Raw genomic sequence first — 21,223 nt, forward strand, 5'->3', positions numbered from 1 at the left:
GGTAAGCAAGTCCTGGCAACTCTCACAAATAGGAAGGGACCTGCCAAGTTATTTTTACAAATTAATTGTTTTTGGCTGTGCCAGGTCTTCGTTGCTGTGTGCAGGCTTTCTCTAGTTGCGGCAAGCCGGGGCCACTCTCTAGTTGCAGTACACAGGCTTCCCGTTGCGGTGGCTTCTCTCGTTGTGGAGCATGGACTCCAGAGTGCGTGGGCTTCAGTAATCTCAGTACTCGGGCTCAGTAGTTATGGTGCACAGGCTTAGTTGCTCTGCGGCATGTGGAATCTTCCTGGACCCAGGGATCAAATCCATATTCCCTGAATTGGCAGGTGAACTCTTAACCACTGAGCCACCAGGGAAGCCCCCTGAGGGAACTTACTCTGTTGTAAACTGCTCAGCGCAGCTCTGCCACCAAATGGATTTAACGTGTCTGCTCAAGGTGTAATAGCTGGTCTGCTGTATCATCAGTATTAAATGAGGAAGATTCTTAGATTCATGGACAGTTCAGATAAATTAATTAAAATCCCCAACACTGTGTAACTTGAACATCTTTATTTCTAGGAAACCGTTATTGGCATCAAAACAGATTCTGTACACAAAAGCCGTAAGTTTGTTTATTTTTTTATTTTTGGCCGTGCCATGTGGCATGTAGGGTCTTAGTTCCCTGACCAGGGGGAACCTGTACCCACCGCGGTGAAAGCATGGAGTCCTGACCACTGGACCACCAGGGAAGTCACATTAGTCTTAAGTACCCTTTATCTCCTGTTCTTCTGTACCTAAAAATTGAATGTATTTTTCTTATTTTTAGGGGGGGGTGGGATATAGGGAGGGCTGTCAGATGGCAGGGGCCTTATAATCATGGGCAGTGATACCAGTGATGAGCTGTCAAAACAGTTTTCCTTCAGTCATATTGTCTTGGGTTGTAAGTATTTGCTTGAGAGAAGAAATAACTACCAAAGACAAAGAGTGTATCTTCAGTTTTATTGTTTGGAACCTAGAATTGAAAAGTATTTTTAGGTCATTTCTTAAACCACTGAACAATACAGGCACACAGATTTAGAAAACTTACAAAAATGTTCTTTAAAAATTTGTGTTTCAATAGGGTTTATCCTATTTTACTGGCCAGGCATAAAAAATGTAGCCCAAATGCAGTCCTGTTGACATTTTCCTCTTAAAATCTTATTGGCATTCATTTATTGTCAATCTCTATAAGCATAGAACCTGGGGCATTACTTTATTGCGTCAATCTTTATAAAGAGGTTATGACATTTAAAAGTACATTTGTATCAAGAGTACCTAATATTTGTAAACATTAAAAGCAAACATCCTCACTCTTCAGTCCTTTAGCTGTTGTCTGCTCACTCTTTTTTAAGGTGAGGCCTGCCATTTCTCGTTGAATCATGTATACAATGATGAGCAGGCTCACATGGTCCCCACTACCCCTTTCAGCAAGTATTTGTACATAAATCATGTGTGACATTAGTCTGGGTATTTCCTGAGCACCCACTCAGAAGGTGCTCCCACTCTCAGGCAGGAGTCCTTATGTGCGTGTTTGAGAATGACTGAGAGTGACTGTTCAAATATGGAGGCAGAGCTGACTTTAAACTTAGGTGGACCACTTGAAAAATCAACCTTGTCTTTCCTCTGGATTTTCCATAAGTGAGGAAGGGGTGAAGTGTGTCTTGGGTTGTAAGTTGTTGTCTTGGGTGTGTGCCTAGAATAAGTACATCTTGCTAGGGAGACACAGGTGCAGGTTTAGAATTACACCTTCTCTAAGAAGGTTCTCTTCTTGTGACACCTTCCCATTAGGAAGAAGGAGGAAAGAAATGGAGAACTGATGGAATGTCATAAAATGCCATGTGTTAGGCACTCTGCTGCTACTACCTAGCAAATTTCTATGTAGCTAGAGTAAATGGGCTTTAGCTGTTTCTCTTCTCTAATGGAAGTTGTTCCTGGGCATCCCAGTCTTTGCTTCCCTTTCTCACTAGCCCCAGATGGCCTTTTGCAGCTCCTGGCCTTTCCCATTATCCGCTGCCCTTTGTGTCCCAACTCCTCAAAGGTGCATGGTGGTGAGGAAGAGAGCACCACTGTGTGTTTAGTCCGTTAACTCCTTGTCACACACACTAGAGAGGAAAAACAGAGAGACCAGAAGTAAAGCAGAGACTTGTCCTCCATGAGTTTGGGGCTCCAGTAAATATCATCCTGAACAGTAACTGGATGAAAGAGTGTGGGACTGAGGTTAGAGGGCCTAGATGCAGGTCTGGGATCGTCACTTTTACCAAATGGCCTTAAGTCGGCTCTGAGCTTTAGTTTCCTCATCTTTCATACGGGAAGAAAACAACGCCTGTCTTCCCACGCACAAAAGTTATGGACATCAAATATGAAAATGTGCTCAGAATTCCCTTGTAAATGATAAAGTTATGTAAACGTAAGTTGTTTGGTGGATTAGAATGGATATAAAGGAGAAAAATGATGTGTATGGTTTAAAGGTGTTAATAAAGTTTTATTAAAATTTGCATATGTAAACTAAAGATGGCTGGCCTTCTTGTCAGAGGTCCCACTTTCATTTCTTTTCCTGTGTGTTCACTAAATTGCTGATCCTGAGTGATGATGCCAGTGTCTTTACTTACAACCCTCTAAGCTCAGCTTCTAGGAGACTGCAAAGACGGTCTGCGCCATCGTAAAACCAGTTCCTAAAAAACCGACTTGAATCTCACGTGAGAAAAAAAATACAGTTCCATTTAATGGCAAGGAGAATTTTTGGCTATTGGTATAAAATAATGATCACTGCCAAAACTGAAAGAAATATTAAAGAAAAACTTCCACAGCAATGACTTCCTGCAGAAAACTGGATCCGACCTTCAACTGCTGGATAAAGCACTTTCATTTTTGAGATGTATCCAGAAACCACGTTGATATCTTGGTCACCTAGAAAAATACATGCATTATTTTAACTACAGAAAAAATAGTGATTCATTAATAATAATAAGGGGAAAGCCAGTGTATTTCTTTAAAGTCCTTTGTGATTATAAGAAGGAAGGTACTCCTTTCATAAGCGAGGCTAAAGTATCACAAAGGACAAGGACAGTGGTGATCGTAAGTGCAAAGAATCTGATTGCTTTTCATGTTTCAGATGAGAAATGTGCCCATTGTCTACTATTGGATAATTCAGGGGAATAGAGTCCTCTCAACTCTGAGATGACTTGATAAGAAGGGACTTCCTACCTAGGGACTTCCCTGACACTCAAGTGGTTAAGAATCTGCCTTCCACTGCAGGAGACATAGGTTTGATCCCTGGTCGGGGAACTAATATCCCACATGCTTCAAAGCAACTAGTAGCCCACACACCACCACTACTGAGCCTTCAGGTTCTGGAGCCTGTGTGCTACAGGTAGAGAGTCGGCCTGCCACAACTGAAACCTGAAGCAGCCAAATAAATATGTAAACATTTGAAAAGGAAAAGGCTGTTGTCATTATTGTCACTCCAGAGTCGGGGCACTAAGGAAGTGGGTTAAGATAATTAGTTGAGAAATAAATGTGGCTTTTTTGTTTTGGGGGGATTTTTTTGGCTTGCCTGCTCAAGAATCATTTTCACATAATTGATAGTGAAATAATGGAGGCTTCATTTCCAAAAGAGAAGACAACTGACAAATACTAACTGCCTGTAACTACAGCAAACCCACAGTGACCTGACAGACTTTTATTTTAAAAGTACCACTTCAAATCATGTATCTGATAAGAGGTTAATATCCAAAATATATAAAGAATGCACACAACTCAATAGCCTACCCCCCAAAAAATCTGATTAAAAGATGGGCAGAGGATCTGACAGACATTTTACCAAAGAAGAAATGCAGATGACCAAAAAGCATATGAAAAGATGCTCAATATCATGAATTATCAGAAAAATACAAATCAAAACCACAATGAGTTACCACCTCACACCTGTTAGAACAACTATGATCAAAACGACAAAAAATGTCAATGAGGATGTGGAGAAAAGGAACTCTTGTGCATTGTGTGCAAAAATGTAAATTGGTGCAGCTGCTATGAAAAATAGTAGGAGGCTCCTCAAGAAATTGAAAATAGAACTTCGAAATAATCCAACAGTTCCACTCCTGAGTATTTACCTAAGAAAATGAAAATACTAATTTGAAAAGATATGTGCACTTCTGTGCTCATTACAGCATTATTTACAATAGCCAAGATAAGGAAGTATGTTAGTCACTCAGTTGTGTCCAATTCTTTGTGACCCCATGGACTGTAGCCTGCCAGGCCCTTCTGTCCATGGAATTCCCCAGGCAAGAATAGTGGAGTGGGTTGTCTTTTCCTCCTCCAGGGGATCTTCCCAACCCCGGGACGGGACCCAAATCTCCAGCATTGCAGGCAGATTCTTTACCATCTAAGCCACCAGGGAAGCATAAGGAAACAAATGTCCATTAACGGATGGATGAACAAAGATGTGTGTATATATATACAATGAAATACTCTTCAGCTATTAAAAAAAAATGACCTTTTGCCATTTGCAACTACATGGATGGCCCTTGAGGACATTATGCTAAGTGAAATAATTCAGACAAAGACAAATACCATAAATTCAACAACAAAGCAAGCAAGCTTAGTTACAGAGAACAGACTGATGGTTCCTAGAGGTGGAGGGAGTTGGGACTCAGTGAGGATGCAAATGGGTGAAGGGAGTCAAAAGTTAATACAAACTTCCAGTTATAAAATAAATAAGTCCTGAGGCTGTAATGTATAGCATAGTGGATATAGTTATTAATGCTATTGCATATTTGAATGTTGATACAAGAATAGATCTTAGAAGTCCTCATTACAAGAAATTTTGTAATTATGTAAGGTGACATTAATTGGACTTAACGTGGTGATCATTTTGCAATACATACAAATATGGAATCATGTTTTATACCTGAAACTAATGTTATATTTCAATTATACCTCAATTAAAAAATGTATTACTATAGTACTTAAAAAGAACCCTTCTCTGCAGTGGTTCTCACCCCTGGGTATACATCAGAATCACTGCAAAGCCTTTTGCCCCAACCAAGTAAATCACACTCTCTTAAGTCGGGACCAAGTTGGTATTTAATTTAAAATACTCCCCAAGTGATTCTAATGTATGATGAGGGCTGAGAACACTTACAGCCAAAGCTTTCCCAGCCTTCCATGCGAGATCTTTCTCTCTAGCACTCACTAGTCTGGGCTTGAGTGATACACAGCCATTAACTTTGTTTCATGCAGGACTCAAGAGGACACCCTCTAAGCCTGCCTTTCCATTTCCTATCATGGAATGGTTGGGAGTAGCTGGCGCCTTTCCTCCCAGGAAGGGCTGCCTCCTTGGCCCTGGCTCTGTCCTCCACCCTCCTTGGGATATGCAGCTACCGTGGCAGAACCCTCATGATAAGGCCGTAGAGACGGACGCAGAGAAGCTGTGCATGTGTCTTGTAAACACATGAGGTTTAGCCCTGGAGAACAGGAAGGGGTCATGTACTGGCAGTGCACTCCATGCACAGGAAGTGGTTCTCAATTGAATTTTTGAAAATGAGGCTGGGGTATAATGACCCTCACTCACCTGGGGTCATCTTGGGGGTTCCTATGATGTCCTCCACCAACACATTGTGCTGAATGCAGCAGGCGGCATATCCCATTCATGCCTACCTGACCTTTTCACACCAAAAGCTTCTTCAAGAAAGTTGAAGTGATTCGGGGACTTCCCTGGTGGTGCAATGGATAAGAATGTGCCTGCCAGTGCAGGAGACATGGGTTCAATCCCTGATCTGGGAAGATTCCACATACAGTGGAGCATCTAAGCCCTTGTGCCACAACTACTGAGCCTGTTTCAGAGCCTGTGCTCTGCAACAAGAAAAGCCACCACAGTGAGAAGCATGAGCACCGCAACCAAGAGTAGCCCCCTGCTAGCTGCAACTAAAAACAAACAAACAAAAAAAAGCCCGAGCAAACTAACCAAGACCCAGCATGCCCCAAAGTAAATGTAAAAAAAAGTTGAGATGATTTAACATGGTTTCCCACATCCAACCTAAAAATGCAACGTTTATATTTCACAATTTAAATAGCTGCTTAGCTGCACTTTAAAAGTTTTAAAACACTTTTTATGTAAAAATACGTTTTCCCTGGGCATAGATGGATGGGTTGAGTGCTGGGGAGGGGCAAGACTCTACTACCCTAGGCTGTTTCCTAAAAAAGTGGGAGGGAGCTGACAGTGTAGGGGCAGATCTGGTTTCTGGCTTTGCCCTCCTGGTGTCATCGTGTGCTGCTCCCCTCCTGGGATCTGTTCTGTTCCTTTGGGTTAGGGAGAGGAAGAGACACTTGAGCTTACCAGAGTCATGTTTTATCTTTTCATCTTTTATCATCTGGAATCCGTCTCCACCACTGACAAGGAAGCTTGGGAGGATCACCTTGTACACCTTATCCATTCTAAGAGGCTCATAACTGGGCACACGACACTGGGTGCAAAGAACCTCTAACTTGACCACCCTGTCCCCAGGGTTTCGGGAAATATCATACACCACGTGAATTCCTAGAAAAGAAAGGAGGCTGTAGGTTTTCACTGGATCCAAAGGAAAATTTTTGTTTTCTAAGAAAGATTTTGGCCCAAATCTGGAGTCATGGGGCTGCGGCTTAGTTTTCATTTAGTTTGAGCGAAACTTCAGCAAGAGAGCTGAAGTGACGTTGCAGCTACTGTATCTGGTTAAGTTTATCCTTGAGTCTTTCTGGGAGGCCTGAGAATGCCCGGGTGGGTAATCAGGGACTCTGCAGGGAGAAAACCACACCTTTTTTTAATTCATATCATGAATTAATCGGTCCAGCAACTTGGTTCAGTAGCTTTGGAAAATGAGGAACAGATGAGAGCTGACCAACAAATAGTTAATAATTTGGCCTGGGTGATTTCTGCGAAACATACAACTACCCAGCACAGTTCCTCTCTCTGTTCCCTCTGCTCTTTCCTGGAAAATGGAGAATATCTGGGCAACCCTACGGGCAGTGGGTGGGACTCCACCACCCTCTGCAGCCCCTTAGTCCCAGCAGTGGGGTGCTCTGGGACTTTCCAGAAGGGGGAAGACTTGAAAAGCAATCAGACCCCTCAAATGGGGTCTACCATCTAAAGTACAAACAGTGAGGTCAGACTATGGTGTCACAGTCAATTAAGATTATTCATATTAATTTTAAGTTTAACTCATTGGACTGTTGACAAAAGCACTTTAGAACTCCTTAACAATTTGGGAAGCATTTATTTTCCTTCCACTTTCATGGCAGTCCATAAGATAAGCAGGCACATTTTCTCACTGTTCTCTGAGAGGCTGAATGAAGACTTGCCCCAGGTCCCAGTGGAACTAGAACCAGGTTCCAATGTCTTGTCCTGGCTGCCCCTTGCAGAAATCATCTTTATTAATGGTGATTGGACATTGCATTCCCTTGAACCTCTGCATGCTTCCAGGCAATTACCAGGCAGTAGAAAAAGGTTTGGTTTGTTTTTGTTGTTGTTGTTGTTGTTTTACAAAGAATACTGAATGTTAAACAACTAAGGTTTTAATAGAAACTAGACCTCAAGGCTGGAGAAGGCAATGGCACCCCACTCCAGTACTCCTGCCTGGAAAATCCCATGGACGGAGGAGCCTGGTAGGCTGCAGCCCATGGGGTCGCTGAGGGTCGGACACGACTGAGCAACTTCACTTTCACTTTTCACTTTCATGCATTGGAGAAAGAAATGACAACCCACTCCAGTGTTCTTGCCTGGAGAATCCCAGGGACGCGGGAGCCTGGTGGGCTGCTGTCTATGGGGTCACACAGAGTCGGACATGATTGAAGTGACTTAGCAGCAGCAGCAGACCTCAAGGCAGCTGACCTGCTTAGACCCAGAGGGCTAGCTCCTGCAGAGAAGGTTGTCTGATGTCCAAATCAGACTTGGAAAATATTGCTCATTTTCAGGGCCTTGGGGCTTTGACCCCGACCTATTCTTAGTGGTCTGGGAGTCTACAGCCACTGAAAGACTGTGCATTGGTGTTGGGTGTGTGAAGCCCAAGCAAGCCTGGCCAGGAGGTCCTGGTGAGGTGGGGAGCTAAGCCAACCAGCAGGAAGCCTCCCCTCACCTTGGAAGGTGACTTACCTCCCACCTGCAGAAACTCGCCTGTGGCCTGGCCATAGCGGTGCACGCTGTGCTCGAAGGCCTTCTTCAGGGTGGAGCCTTTTAACTGGACCAGGTCAAAGGTGCCTCCAAAGGGCAACACAGCAGCCAGGTTCTCCCAGGTAATCGTGCCTGAGGGTAGTCACAGATGAGGCCAGAGGGAAAACGGCTTGCGAACAAGCCCAGTGTCCTTCAGGACCCGCAGAGGAGGTAAGGGAGACGGGGCCACGAGGAGACTATGAGGACAGCACAGCTGCGTCTGAGTGTTCCTGATGCTTGGGAAGACAGAGATCAGGAGGCCCCTGGCCGTGCCCTCCTCCACTGAGACTGTTTTGACAGTATATCAAGGAAGATGATTAGGGCATCTCTGGTGGGTCAGTGGTAAAGAATCTGCCTGCCAATGCAGGAGACATGAGAGGCCTGGATTTAATCACTGGGTCATGAAGATCCCCTGGATGAGGCCATGACAACCCCACTCCAGTATTCTTGCCTGGAGAATCCCATGGACAGAGGAGCCTGGTGGGCTACAAGTCCATAGGGTTGCACAGAGTTGGACTTGACTGAAGCAACTTAGCATGCACGTACGCAGGGAAGATGACAGGAGTGTCTCGAATATCTGTCTGGTTGGCTGGTTTTACCATGTGCTATAATCCAGGATATCTGTAAATGCACTAAAGGAAGTTGTCCAGCTGTTTTGTCCAGGGCTTGAAATTGGCAGTTTTGTCCTCCTCTTTCCAGATATCCAGGTGGAAGCTGTCACCATTTTGCATAAATCAGTCAATGATTCATGTGAGTCAGAAGTTCGATTTTTTTTTTTTTTTAATTTTTGGCTGCACTGCGCAGCATGTGGGATCATAGTTCCCCGATCAGGGATCAAACCCGTGCCCCCTGCATTGGAGTTGCGGAGTCTTAACCACTGGACCACCAGGCAAGTCCTAAGTCAGAAGTTTAGGTAAAGCTTGGTTCCACTAAGGCTAACTGCTCCCTCTGTGTGCACGTGTATCCGAGAATACAAGCACGTGTGTGTCCTTTGGGTGGGGCACTGACTTGAGTGGCAGCTAACCCAAGCTGAGGGGCCTGGCACTGTGGGCTGTGGCAGGCAGCACAGAGGAGCTAAGGCTGCCCGTGGCCAGGTTTGGGGAGCTGGTCAGACAGAGAGCTGAGGCCAGGGCCCAGGAGCATACCATTGTTCCGCTCGTCAATGGGCGACCGGATGCCACCTCCATTTAAAATGCACATGGACACATGGTTCCAGGACATCTCATCCGGGTGTCTCAGGTTGTTGTTAATCTGCAACAGCAGCAGGAATTTACACTCGTTATTCTGGGCCTTCTTTCTGAGGGTTCGTTCCCAGAAATGAAGCTGCTTTTCTTCTGCCCCTGTGTGCCCGGAGCTCTCTCAAGTATAACTTGTCAAAACTAGCTTTATGATCTGAGAAGCAACAATAAGATACTGTGACCAGTCCCAGGTCAGACTCTGAGCAGCCAGCAGCTCTGAAACCCTCTCCTAAGACCCTGCATCCCCAGAGCAGGGGCCCTGAGCAAAGCCCACCCCCCCAACCCCCAGCAAAGGCCGGGGGCCCCTGTGCAGAGTGGCTCATGGGGCTGCTCCCCCAGGACAGGCTCACACTTGCTCCTGAGGGCAGAGTCCAGAACCCTTTCAGCTCTAGACCTTGGGCCACCAAGAATCCTGGCAGTCTGGTCTAGGTCCCCAGACAGTTCCTAAGCTGGCAATTTTGGAGACACAGAGACAGCCCCTAAGATGGAGTTCCAGTCTTTTCTTTTACATAATATGTGTTTAGTGACAAGAAATAAAATGAATACATTCTCATTTGAAAAAATAGGATGGTGGAGGAGGTGAGGGAGACACGGGGTTGCGGCCAGGAGGACAGCACCGAGGCAGTATTCCTGACATGGGGGGAGGAGGGACTCCTTGTGCAGTGAGCACTGCTAGAGCCTGGGGTGTTTCCTTGCACACCTGCCTCCACACAGTCACACTCTGGCTTCTCTACAGCTACTTGTCTCACATGGATTGCATGGTGCTTAGGAGCCAGTGCTGGTCCTGCCTTGGGAAGTGTGAGTGTTGTCATTTACTTGGCAGGCTTTTTTTTAAAATTATTTTTAATTGAAGGATAATTGCTTTACAATATTGTGTTGGTTTCTGCCATACACTAACATGGATCAGTACTTGGCAGACTTCTACTGAGTGTGGCTTCATCCTAGATACCAGGCACAGAGCTGAGCACAAAGGTCCCCTGGGTTCCCCTGGGCGTGGTGAGTTTGACCCTGAGACCTCAGTTCGGCATGGCCCCTGGGGGGCTGCCCACAGATAGGTGAACAGAGGGGTGCTTTGGGTGTGAGATCTCACTCACCATGGGACTTACTATTCTCATGATAACTACATGTCATCGTTCTCTGCTTGTGAAGGCTGTTCCCACAAGGCCAGTTTCTCAGGGCCAAGAGGAGACAGATCAGGGAAATGCAGTCTGGCTTTGTTAGGCCCAAGCAAAAGTGTTTTATTTACTATGTCCACATCTTCAGAGAAGCAGAGTTTGTGGAGTCAGGTCATCTTACAAAAGGAAAGCCATATCCAAAATTCAGACACTTAAGATGAGCACCTCGAAATAAAGGCTTCATTCTTGTCCAGCAATAAAGAGGTTAAATAGTCTTGTTTAGCCTTCAGAGACAAAGCAGAGCAGACCTCTGAGCTTGCTTCTAACCTGCCTGGACATAGCCCTGACTGCTGCTGTGAGTGTCAGCCATGCCTGCTGTGAGGGTTGGCTGAGAGCCACCATAGATAGATAGAGGGAGGATCTTTGAATTTGCTGAGCCATCTGGCCAACCAGGACCAACAACATTCCAAGATTTGCAGAACAAAGCAAACAGCATTGTAAAAAAGGTTGTTGTTCCGATGCTCAGTCGTGTCTGACTCTTTGCAACCCCATGGACTGCAGCATGCCTGGCTTCCCCTTCCTTTGCTATCTCTTGGAGTTTGCTCAAACTCATGTCCACTGAGTCGATGATGTCATCCAACCATCTCATCATCTGCAGCTCCCTTCTCCTCCTGCCTTCAATCTTTCCCAGAATCAGGGTCTTTTCCAAGACCTACGTAATCTACATGACAAAGATTAACACAATACCAGAGCTGCAGTTTTGCTTGCAGACTGATGATGATGGTTTGCGGCCTGGGAATTGTGAGCGGGAACCCCAGACTGCAACCTTTGAAGTCTCATCCACAGAGCAGACATGCTGCCTTGAACCTTTTCCCAGTTGGAACTCCAGATGTGCTGTGTCGTGGGACTTCCCAGCACTGTTGTGCTATGTCACGGGACTTCCCAGCACTGTCTGTTAGTCAAAGCCCAATTTGGTGATGTATCCTCTGCTGTTCCTATTTCTCTTTTCTTTTAGTGTTAGTATATTGAAAGTAAGCTAGATAATTCTCTGATAAATATTTGTATTATTTATTTGTATATAACGAGTGGCTTGTTTTGTTAACAAACCTCTTGAACTTGAGATAAAAGTGAAAACTTTCTACAAAACAGGGGTGGTCCACTGGTATGGTTCAGGCACCTTCCCAGGGTACTCAGTGCGAATCCACACCAAGCTTATATCTGGGCATTAATTTTTAAAAAACATTTGTATTGGAGTACAGTTGCTTATAATGTTTTGTTAGTTTCTGCTGTATAGCAGAGTGAATCAGCTGTATGTTACATGTATATCCTCCCCTTTTTGGATTTCCTTCCCATGTAGGTCACCACAGAGCACTGAGTAGAGTTCCCTGTGCTATGCAGCAGGTCCTCATTGGTTACCTATTTGGGCATTAATCTTTAAACGTCTTCATTCTGTATCAGGCGGTCCGTCCTCACATCCTCCCTTCCTTCTTCCATCTCTCCTCCACCCTCCCTAGGCGTGGGCCCTGCTCTCCCGGGAACCACTCACCATAGCATCACAAATCAGATTGCCCATGTTGCATTCTCGAAAGCGGCAGGACTGAGCAGTACCATCCAGATAGACAATTGTTTTCCCCAATTCCTGGGTTGAATAGTTATCTAATTTTACCCGCCATTTGTTAATGTCTGCTTTTATGTTTGGATCTAGAAGAAAACAAACAAATCAGCCTGCAGTTAAAGCAGATCTCACACTGGCTTAAACGTGAGAGAAAGACATCATTCAGCTAACCTGACGTGAGTCTACAGTTCTTCACCATATTTGTGTACATTTTGGTTTTTGACCAGGAAATTTCCTTAGGCACATCTGTTCTATTTCCTGGAAATAAGGCCCTGCTTGGATCTTAAAATGCCAAGTGAACCAAAATCAACTCATCACATCTGACTACCGGCTGGCCCATTGGGGATAGCATCTGTGGTGCAGATGTGGGCAATGATTAGGCTTATACTTGGGCAGGTAAAGGGATGAGAGGGCCTGCTATGGGGTCCTGGCCCCTCCCTCTGGCTGTCAGAAGCTCTGACTCTCCAGGGCCCCTGATCACCAGTCTTTCCCTATCTGAACCCAGGTCTCCCCCAGCTCTCCTCTGGGACGTGAGCTGAGAGCGGTTCTCCTGTGCCAGGGTAGAGCTGTAAAAGCACAGCAAGCAGTGACACAGTGTCTGGTGCTGAGAGGGCTTAGAGAAGCCCTGGCTTCTGAAATTTGGGTGTGTTTTAAATCTCCTTATCCAAGAAGACAGTAGGGTAAACTCAAGGAAGAAACTCAGTTCTTCAGAAACATTGTCCTGAAACGTTAACAAAGCAAATAAAACACAATCCAGCCATCTAATTTTGCAATTGGTGGATCACTGCCCTGAATTTCACATACCTTCTGGGATGCTGCTGTTGAGAAGAATGGGATTTCCATGTGAAGTGACAACATTTCCTTTTTCATCAAACTCAACCTTCAAATAGCCTAGGTATTTGCCAAAAGCATAGGCCTGGACCACAGGAACCTTCCGTCCATCATCAGAAGTGACTATGAATGGGTACTGCCCTGCTGGCACCTCTTTGGAAGGTGGATTGCCTGCAATGAAAGATCCAGAGCTGATCAAGTCAGGCCTTGTTCACAGCTGGCTGTGGGCCTGCAGGCCACCGGCCAGGTGACTGCAAATTCTGAACCAATTATTCCCCAGCTGCTGCTCTACGCAGCTGGTCTTTCAGAGCCCGGCTTGGGCATCTGCCCCGGTTTCCAAATGCCCTTTTGGCACATGAATCCTCCCATTCTCAACCCAGCAGACATTTGCTAAGCTCTTCCTAAGTCCAGGGCACCGTGCCTGGTGCTGGGGGCACACAAAGATACGACACTGCTAAACTCTCCTGTCTCCATCCTGACCCGGCTCCACTCTCACCAACCAGGTGGCGTAGCCAAGTCACTTCACTTCCCTGAGCTTCAGTTTTCCCACCTGTCGGTTGTTCAGTTACTCAGTCTTGTCTGACTCTTTGCAACCCTATGGACTGTAGCCCACCAGGCTCCTCTGTCCTTGGAATTCTCTAGGCAAGAATACTGGAGTGAGTAGCCTCACTCCAGATCAAACCTACAACTCCTGTGTCTCCTACATTGCAGGCAGTCTCTATCCACTGACCCATCAGGGAAGCCCTTTCCCACCTGTACAATGGGCAAAATAATTCCTGGGGCTGTTGTGAGGATGAAACATCTAATCTCCCTTGTGTAATGTCTAGGACACAGTAGAAACTCGTTACATGTGTATTTCTTTCCCTTATGAGAGGATGGCAACCTCTTGGAAACTCTAGATGTACATTGGGAACTTAGACTCTTTAATGGAGATGACAAGAAATTAACATGGTAAATCAACTGCACTTTAATTAAACAAAAAGAGAAATGACAAAGGGCCATCCCTAGGTTTTGTTGCTGAGTTCTGTGTCCCCTTGGTGCCCTGTGGAATGGCCACACTCATGCCAGGAGCTGACCAGTGCACACACCACCCGCCCCAGCCAGACCACAGACCAGCTAAGTTCTGCTGAATTGTCTCCAAGGGGAGCCCTGGGAGAACCTGAGTGCCGCTTATCAGCCAGACGCTGAGACCCACCCCAGCATTGCCTTCTAGACACGGGCCTGTGGGAGGCTGGGAGCCGGGGCAGTGGGACCCTGAGCCCTGGTCTCTGATCACCTTACCTGACATGTTCCAATTCTATAGCTGCAACCTCCTGTGGGCACCCTGCACTTCCTATCTCACCTCCACAGGGACCAGGACCTCATTTGGGCTGTCCTGAGTCAGAGACAACGAAACAGACACCCTTGACCTGCCACTGTTTCTATCACCTCCCTCCACACACCCACCACCAGCGCTTCCTATTAGATGTTCACAGAGGGCCTGGGCAACTTCAGCTCGTGTTGACTGCTCACTGGACCAGTTAGGAGAGTCAGCCAGGAGCCAGTCCTGGACCAGATCTAGTTTAGCCCTCCAGGCACCCCACAAGGCAGCTCCTATTATTGCCCCCACTGTACAGACTGTACACCCTGTGTACCGGGCGTCATAGGCCTTGTGCCCAAGGTTATGCAGCTGGTCTGTGAAGGAGGGGGTTGCAAACAGGATTGTGAGGCACTGGAGCTTCTGTTCTCTCTACCTCCCAACACGGCCGATGATGTGCTGTTTTCAGAAGCCTGTAAGAGTTAGTTTCCAAAGGCCACTGTCCAAAGCAAGTGCAAGCCTGGGGCTGTGCCCTTGTGCTCCAAGCTGTGTCTGGGCTTCCCTCTTCACTGAAGACAAGCTGGGGTGAATGTTTTATGAAAAACCCAGTCCTGCTTTTGCTCTTGTCCTCAGTAATCACAGAGCAGACGTGCTGCAAATACCAACATTCCAAAAGCAGGAACAAGCCGTTGCCCGTATTAACTTCCCATTTTCTTGCTTCCCATGGAAAAAGAAAAAAGCCTTGGAACTTTATTTTCACAAAAGCACCTGACTAGAGATCCAGAGCAGGCCATGTCCCATCTCCATTTGCACGGATCACGACAGATGGTGGCTAGGACTGTTGTAGATGGTTGGAGGCATTGCAGAATAGCAAGGAAGGTTAATGCTCACACCATCCTCAATCGGTTCTGTGGTGGTCCTTTTTTGGACAAGCTTGGAGCCTGCTTTTTACTTCAGAGGAAGGGGGTATAGCAGCCCTCCCCCACCCCCTCAGCTGGAGAAGGTTCCTCCTTTGAGCTCAGAGAACCTTGGCAAGGTGCAGTTTCCATTATGTCCACGAGGTGGCGCAGAACACCCCATCCAGTAGGCAAAGGCCCTAAGTCTGTTTCAGAAAGGAATCTAGCAGATTCCTGGAAACCCAAGAAGGGCAAGCCTGACTGTTTTGGTCTCTATTTTTCTGCCTTCCATATATATATCTGAATTTAAACAGAATGTAAAAATTTGGAATCTAACTATTCGGTCAGATGTCTTATCAGATCAGCTTGCTCTTTAGAAATAGGAGCCACCAACCCCCAGCTCCTGCAGGACAGGGACCTTTTCCAGTTCTTGAAAGGCCTTGATGTGCCTTTTGTTAGAACAAATGGTGTGTCATCTTCATCCCAGATGGACCTAATTAGGAACAAGGAGGACGCTTCCCATGCAGCTGAGGCAACAACCAGTCTAGTTTGGCTCAGGGCAGCCTTCTCCACAACTCTGCTTCCCCTCCACTCATCAACCCCAGAAAACCGCTGGCAGAGAAATGTAATCCAGGGAAACCGTTCACAGTTCCCACAGCCCTCTATTCAGCCAAAGATGCTCAGGCGCCAAATATTCTCTCCACACACGGAACTACACGTCTTTAGATCCAAGCTTGTTTTCTTGGCGGGGGAGAAATGATTTACCAGAACTCTATTTCAGCCATTTGGCAAACAAATAATCTTGGGAGCAAGCCTGAGGAGGAAGGAGGTGTGGGCTGACATTTTATCCTGGTCACCGGGCATTGCCCAGCACAGCGAGGGAGCAGCCCCTCAGGACGTGGGGGTTCCCAGTGCTGGCCTTGATAAGTGCCTGTCTGGTGGCCCAGTGGATGGATCATGTGGTCACAGAGATGCCAGGGAGCAGACCTTCAACATAGTTTTCACTTGGCTGAATGAATTGCTTATTTTTAAAATATTTATTGAATTTGTTATGATACTGCTTCTGTTTTATGTTTTGTTTTTTTGGCCATTAGGCATGTGGACTCTTAGCTCCCTGACCAGGGATCGAACCTGCACTCCCTATATTAGAAAGTGAAGTCTTATCACTGGACCTCCAGGGAAGTCCTGGCTGAATGAACTGTAGAATGTTTGAGGCAGTCCATGTGATGATTTTAATGTATAATGGGACTGGTCTAAGAATTTCCAAAGTGAAAGTGAAAGTCGCTCAGTCATGTTCGACTCTTTGTGGCCCCATGGACTATACAGTCCATAGAAGTCTCCAGGCCAAAATACTAGAGTGGATAATCTTTCCCTTCTCCAGGGAATTTCCCAACCCAGGGATTGAACCCAGGTCTCCCACATTGCAGGCAGATCCTTTACCAGCTGAGCCACACAGGAAGCCCAAGAATACCACCTATCCCTTCTCCAGTGGATCTTCTCGATCCAAGAATTGAACTGGGGTCTCCTGCATTGCAGGTGGATTCTTTACCAACTCAACTGAGCTATCAGGGAAGCCCCAAGAACTTCCAATATTCCTACAAAAGGACTGGATTACAGTACTTGGTAATTTGCATATTTCACATCAATGCCTCTAAGGGACTTGAGTCTCTCTTTTAAATGACTGGGAAGTGCTTGCTTTTTCATCTGTTTACTCCTCAACGTCTCAGAAGAGTCACACTTTGGTCACCATTATCTTGTCCCTGGGCCACTGCACAGCCTCCTAACTGATGTCTATATATCTATCTCTTCTTTTCCTCTTTCTGATCCAGTTTCCCCACAACAGCCTGAATGATCTTTCTAAACACAAATATGATCGTGCACTCCGTGGTTTAAAATATTTCCTATCCCCTTAGTTGTTGTTGTTCAGTCGCTAAGTCATGTCCGACTCTTTGCCATCCCATGGACTGCAGCACACCAGGCTTCCCTGTCCTTCACTATCTCCTGGAGTTTGCTCAGATTCATGTCCATTGAGTGGATGATGCCATCTATCACTGGCCTTAGGGAGAATAGCAAAACTGATCAGGACCCTGCAAAGCCTTCCCAGGTAAAAAAAAAAAAAAAAAGTCCCTCCATGTTCCCTATTGCTTGTTTGTAGAAAAAGGCTTTAGTCTCCTAGACTTTCCCTGGGTTCCAAAGACTCAAGCAGTTACTAATTAGGGAAGTTAGAGACTGAAGAAACAAAGGGAAAATAGTCAAGCAAGAAAACCAATGATAGCTTAAAAATAATAATTTAGTGGCAGGGGAAGAAAAACGGAATCCTAGTTTCTCCACAAGGGATATACGTAACAATCTGACATATAGCTTTGAGTTGTTCCCCTACCCTCATCCAGGTGGAGAGTGGTGACTCTATGCTGACCACAAGCATGCAGATCCCAGACCAATTAGAACCAGAAGACTGATGATTAAGATTCCTGAAATACCACACTGTTACCTCACTACCACCAATCAGAAGAAGGTCCACCAGTTGTAACTCTTACCCGCAAAACTGCCTTTAAAAATTGTCCCCTGAAAGCCATTGGAGAGTTTGGGTCTTTTGAGCACAAGTTACCCATCCTCCTCGCTTGGCACTTGGCAAATAAATGCTGTACTTTCTCTCACTGCAACCTGATGTTAGTAGATAGGCTTTTCTGCACAGTGGGGCGAGCAGACCACAATGCTACCCAAATTGTAGCAACACTGTAATTTTTGTCATGAACATCATAACCTATCAGACGTACATGATATGGCCCTGCTTTGAGGCAGGAGGTAGATGCCCACCACCCCCATCACCCCCAGGGCAGATACTCCAGGATGAAAATAGCAGGACAATCAAAAGAAGAGGCTAAGCCCTACCCAAATAGAAGAAAAAAGATCACATTATTTCTCATTCTTGAAATCAGAAGACCTCCCTGACTACATATGTATAGGAAGACTCCTTGGAGGTCAAAAGGGGAGTGATGCTAAGTGATACTAACTACCCATAGGCTTCTTTGGCAGCATCCATCTTGGCTAAGAGATGCATGTACACATACGGGAGGATCCTGAGATACACCAAATATGCAGGCAAATCAACGGAAACCCAGAAGAAATGCCCCATATAAGAAATTCAAGCTACCACGAGGGAGTGACTCTCTCTGAGTCTATCCATGTATCTATCCACACGTACAGTACTCTTTTTTCCTTTTCATAAGTGCTTTCTTTGTTTCACTACTTTCCCTCTTTGTGGGAATTTTCTGCAAAGCTGAAGGGCCAGGTTCTTGTCACTGACCACTAGTCTAGTGGCTAGGATTTGGTGCTCTCATAGCTGCAACCTGACTGGATCTCTGGCCAGGAACCAAAACTCCACTGAAACCTCCTGCAGGCTGAGGCCGCTATAGATCAGCTTCATGCGGACCTTCTGCTCTGCACTTCAGCAATCTTAGTGTCTTCATTTCTCACACCACACCCACCTGCACAGTCACAAACATAGAGTAAGACTCAGAACCAGAGGCCCACGGGTGAATTATTTCCATTTTTTTGCTTGAGTTTATTCATCTGTAAAATGGAGAACGTAACAATACCTGACTTGGAGGGTTCCTGGGAGGATTTAAGAAGTTAATGAAGCATATGAAGCCTGATTCAGGTAAATGTTCAATAAAGGTTAGTGATAATTTGTTACCAAGCTACTTCCTGGACATTTTTCTGATCTTAGTCTAAATGTCAGTTCCTCAGAACACTCTCTGACAATTCCCCAGACGTGGTCAGGGCCTCCTACACCTGCCCTCCCAGCATTGTGGACTTCTTTCTTCACAGCATGCTTTGTAAGTATATATGATTGATTTTGTTGCATACTTTAAAAAAAAAATCTGATCAGCATCAGTATCCCTTTTAAGATAGTGAGTTCCATAAGGGCCCAGGGGCTGGCCCAGCACATAGCAGGTGGTTGACAAATGTTGAATGATTATGCCTGAGTAGTTCAGCCAGCTCTTTTTCAGATCAGACAAGATGTGTATGCCCTTCCTGTGGAGGAATCCATATGTCAAGGGGAGTCAAGCCCCAGTTCCCAACTTCCCTCTATCTAATTTCTTCAACAAGCTGGGTGGGGCTTGTAAAGCAGAATGAGCTGCCTGTTGAGAGAATGGGTTTGGGTATAGCTCCTTTTCAATCTGGTGACCTTGGGAGAGACTCTTAGTTCCTGGAACCTAAATGTATTTCCTGTATTTGTAAAATAAGAGATTTGCTCAGTGGTTGAAACCAAGAGGGTTTAATTTTTTTTAAGCTATGAGTATCTTCTGCATGCTGGAGATCTCCTGGCATTGCAAGCCATGAAGTAGGTGGGCCAAGAAGCACTCTGTGAGCGGGCACTCAGGCCAGCCGCTGTCAAGAAGCATTCTGCAACCACAGAGGTGAGTCACCAGCTCCTCGGCCACCTCTGTACCCAATCCTGACACACTGGCTGTCACATCTCCTCCGGGGACTCAAGGGGCCGCCAACAGTCTCCATATCTGGACCGTGTCCCTCTGTGTTGTACGTGCTTCGATTTACTGCCCACATTCTTGCTCTTAGATATTCAGTGAGGTCTAAAGAGATGATGCATCTCTGAGTGGTACCCGAGTGTGGACAAACCCCCTGGAATCCAACCCAGGCTGTGTACCTCTACCCAGTTGCAACTGGCTAGGGCAATTACAGGAGCTTGGCAGGGTGGGAACGGGCTCATACACTCACTCACTTACTCAATAAACATCTCCAAGCTCCAACAAGTCCTGGCATGCTGGACTCCACTGCCCTGTGGGGCCAGGCCTGAGGGCTTTGCTTCACCTTGTGAGGCAAAGGCCACCCAGTGTGACAGAGCAGGGGACGGAGTGACACTCCTATGGTCCGCCACCCTCTTCTCTTCACAGCAGATTAAGTCATGGCCGAGTTTCCTTCCAGATACCAGCATTCTTTTTTTAAAAAAATTTTATTGGAGTATAGTTGCTTCCCTGATAGCTCAGTTGGTAAAGGATCCGCCTGCAATGCAGGAGACCCCAGTTTGATCCCTGGGTTGGGAAGATCCCCTGGAGAAGGGAAAGGCTACCCACTCCAGTATTCTGGTCTGGAGAACTCCATGGACTGTACAGTTCACGGGGTTGCAAAGAGTCAGAGACCACTGAGTGACTTTCACTTTCATAGTTGCTTTGCAATGTTGTGTTAATTTCTGCTGTACAGCAAAGGGAATCAGCCATATGTATACATACACCCCCTCTTTTTTGGATTTCCTTTTCATTTAAGTCACCACAGAGCACTGAGTAGCGTTCTCTGTGACAAGTAGGTTCTCATTAGTTATCTATTTTATACATAACAGTGTGTGTATGTCAATCCCAATCTCCCAGTTTATCCCAACCCCCTTTTCCCTCCTTGGGGTCCATGTGTTTGTTCTTAATGTCTATGTTTCTATTTCTGCTTTGCAAATAGGTTTCAGATATCAGAATTCTTTTTTTTTTTTTTTTACAATATAGAACAGTGTTTTATATAAAAATTAAAAACAAAATCCTAACAACACAGCTGTCCTCTGGTTCTTTCACTGTGGCCTGTTAAAACAGAGTTCAGACCCAGCAATCCCACCACTGGGCATATGCCCTGAGAAAACCACAATTCTAAACGACACATGTACCCCAATGTTCATTGCAACACTATATACAGTAGCCAGGACATGGAAGCAACCAAGATGTCCATCGACAGATGAATGGATAGAGAAGTTGTGGTACATTCATACAATGGAATATTACTCAGCTATAAAAATGAACGAATTTGAGTCAGTTGTAGTGAGGTGGATGAACCTAGAGTCTCTTATACAGAGTAAAGTAAGTCAAAAAAACAAGCACCATATATTAACACATATATATGGAATCCAGAAGTTTCCACAGAAGTACACAGAAGAACTATACAAAAAAGATCTTATGACCCAGATAACCATGATGGTGTGATCACTCACCTAGAGCCAGACATCCTGGAATGTGAAGTCAAGTGGGCCTTA

The 21,223-nt window shown here is 45.7% G+C and overlaps 1 protein-coding gene across 1 annotated transcript in view; it reads right to left on the minus strand.

Moving 5' to 3' along the window:
• Window positions 1-959: 959 nt before the first annotated feature.
• Window positions 960-21,223, minus strand: part of NT5E (5'-nucleotidase ecto) — a 72,997-nt gene continuing 52,733 nt past the window's right edge. Inside the window, exons 4-9 of the mRNA XM_061427908.1 lie at window positions 12,970-13,167; window positions 12,097-12,251; window positions 9,343-9,448; window positions 8,141-8,290; window positions 6,353-6,553; window positions 960-2,925 (exon numbers count right to left, since the gene is read on the minus strand). Coding sequence (XP_061283892.1) covers window positions 2,762-2,925; window positions 6,353-6,553; window positions 8,141-8,290; window positions 9,343-9,448; window positions 12,097-12,251; window positions 12,970-13,167 — 974 coding nt within the window. The 3' untranslated portion in view covers window positions 960-2,761. The remainder of the gene's footprint in view (window positions 2,926-6,352; window positions 6,554-8,140; window positions 8,291-9,342; window positions 9,449-12,096; window positions 12,252-12,969; window positions 13,168-21,223) is intronic.

The sequence above is a fragment of the Bos javanicus genome, chromosome 9 (genome assembly GCF_032452875.1).
Source record: "Bos javanicus breed banteng chromosome 9, ARS-OSU_banteng_1.0, whole genome shotgun sequence".
NCBI classification, from domain to species: Eukaryota; Metazoa; Chordata; class Mammalia; order Artiodactyla; family Bovidae; genus Bos; species Bos javanicus.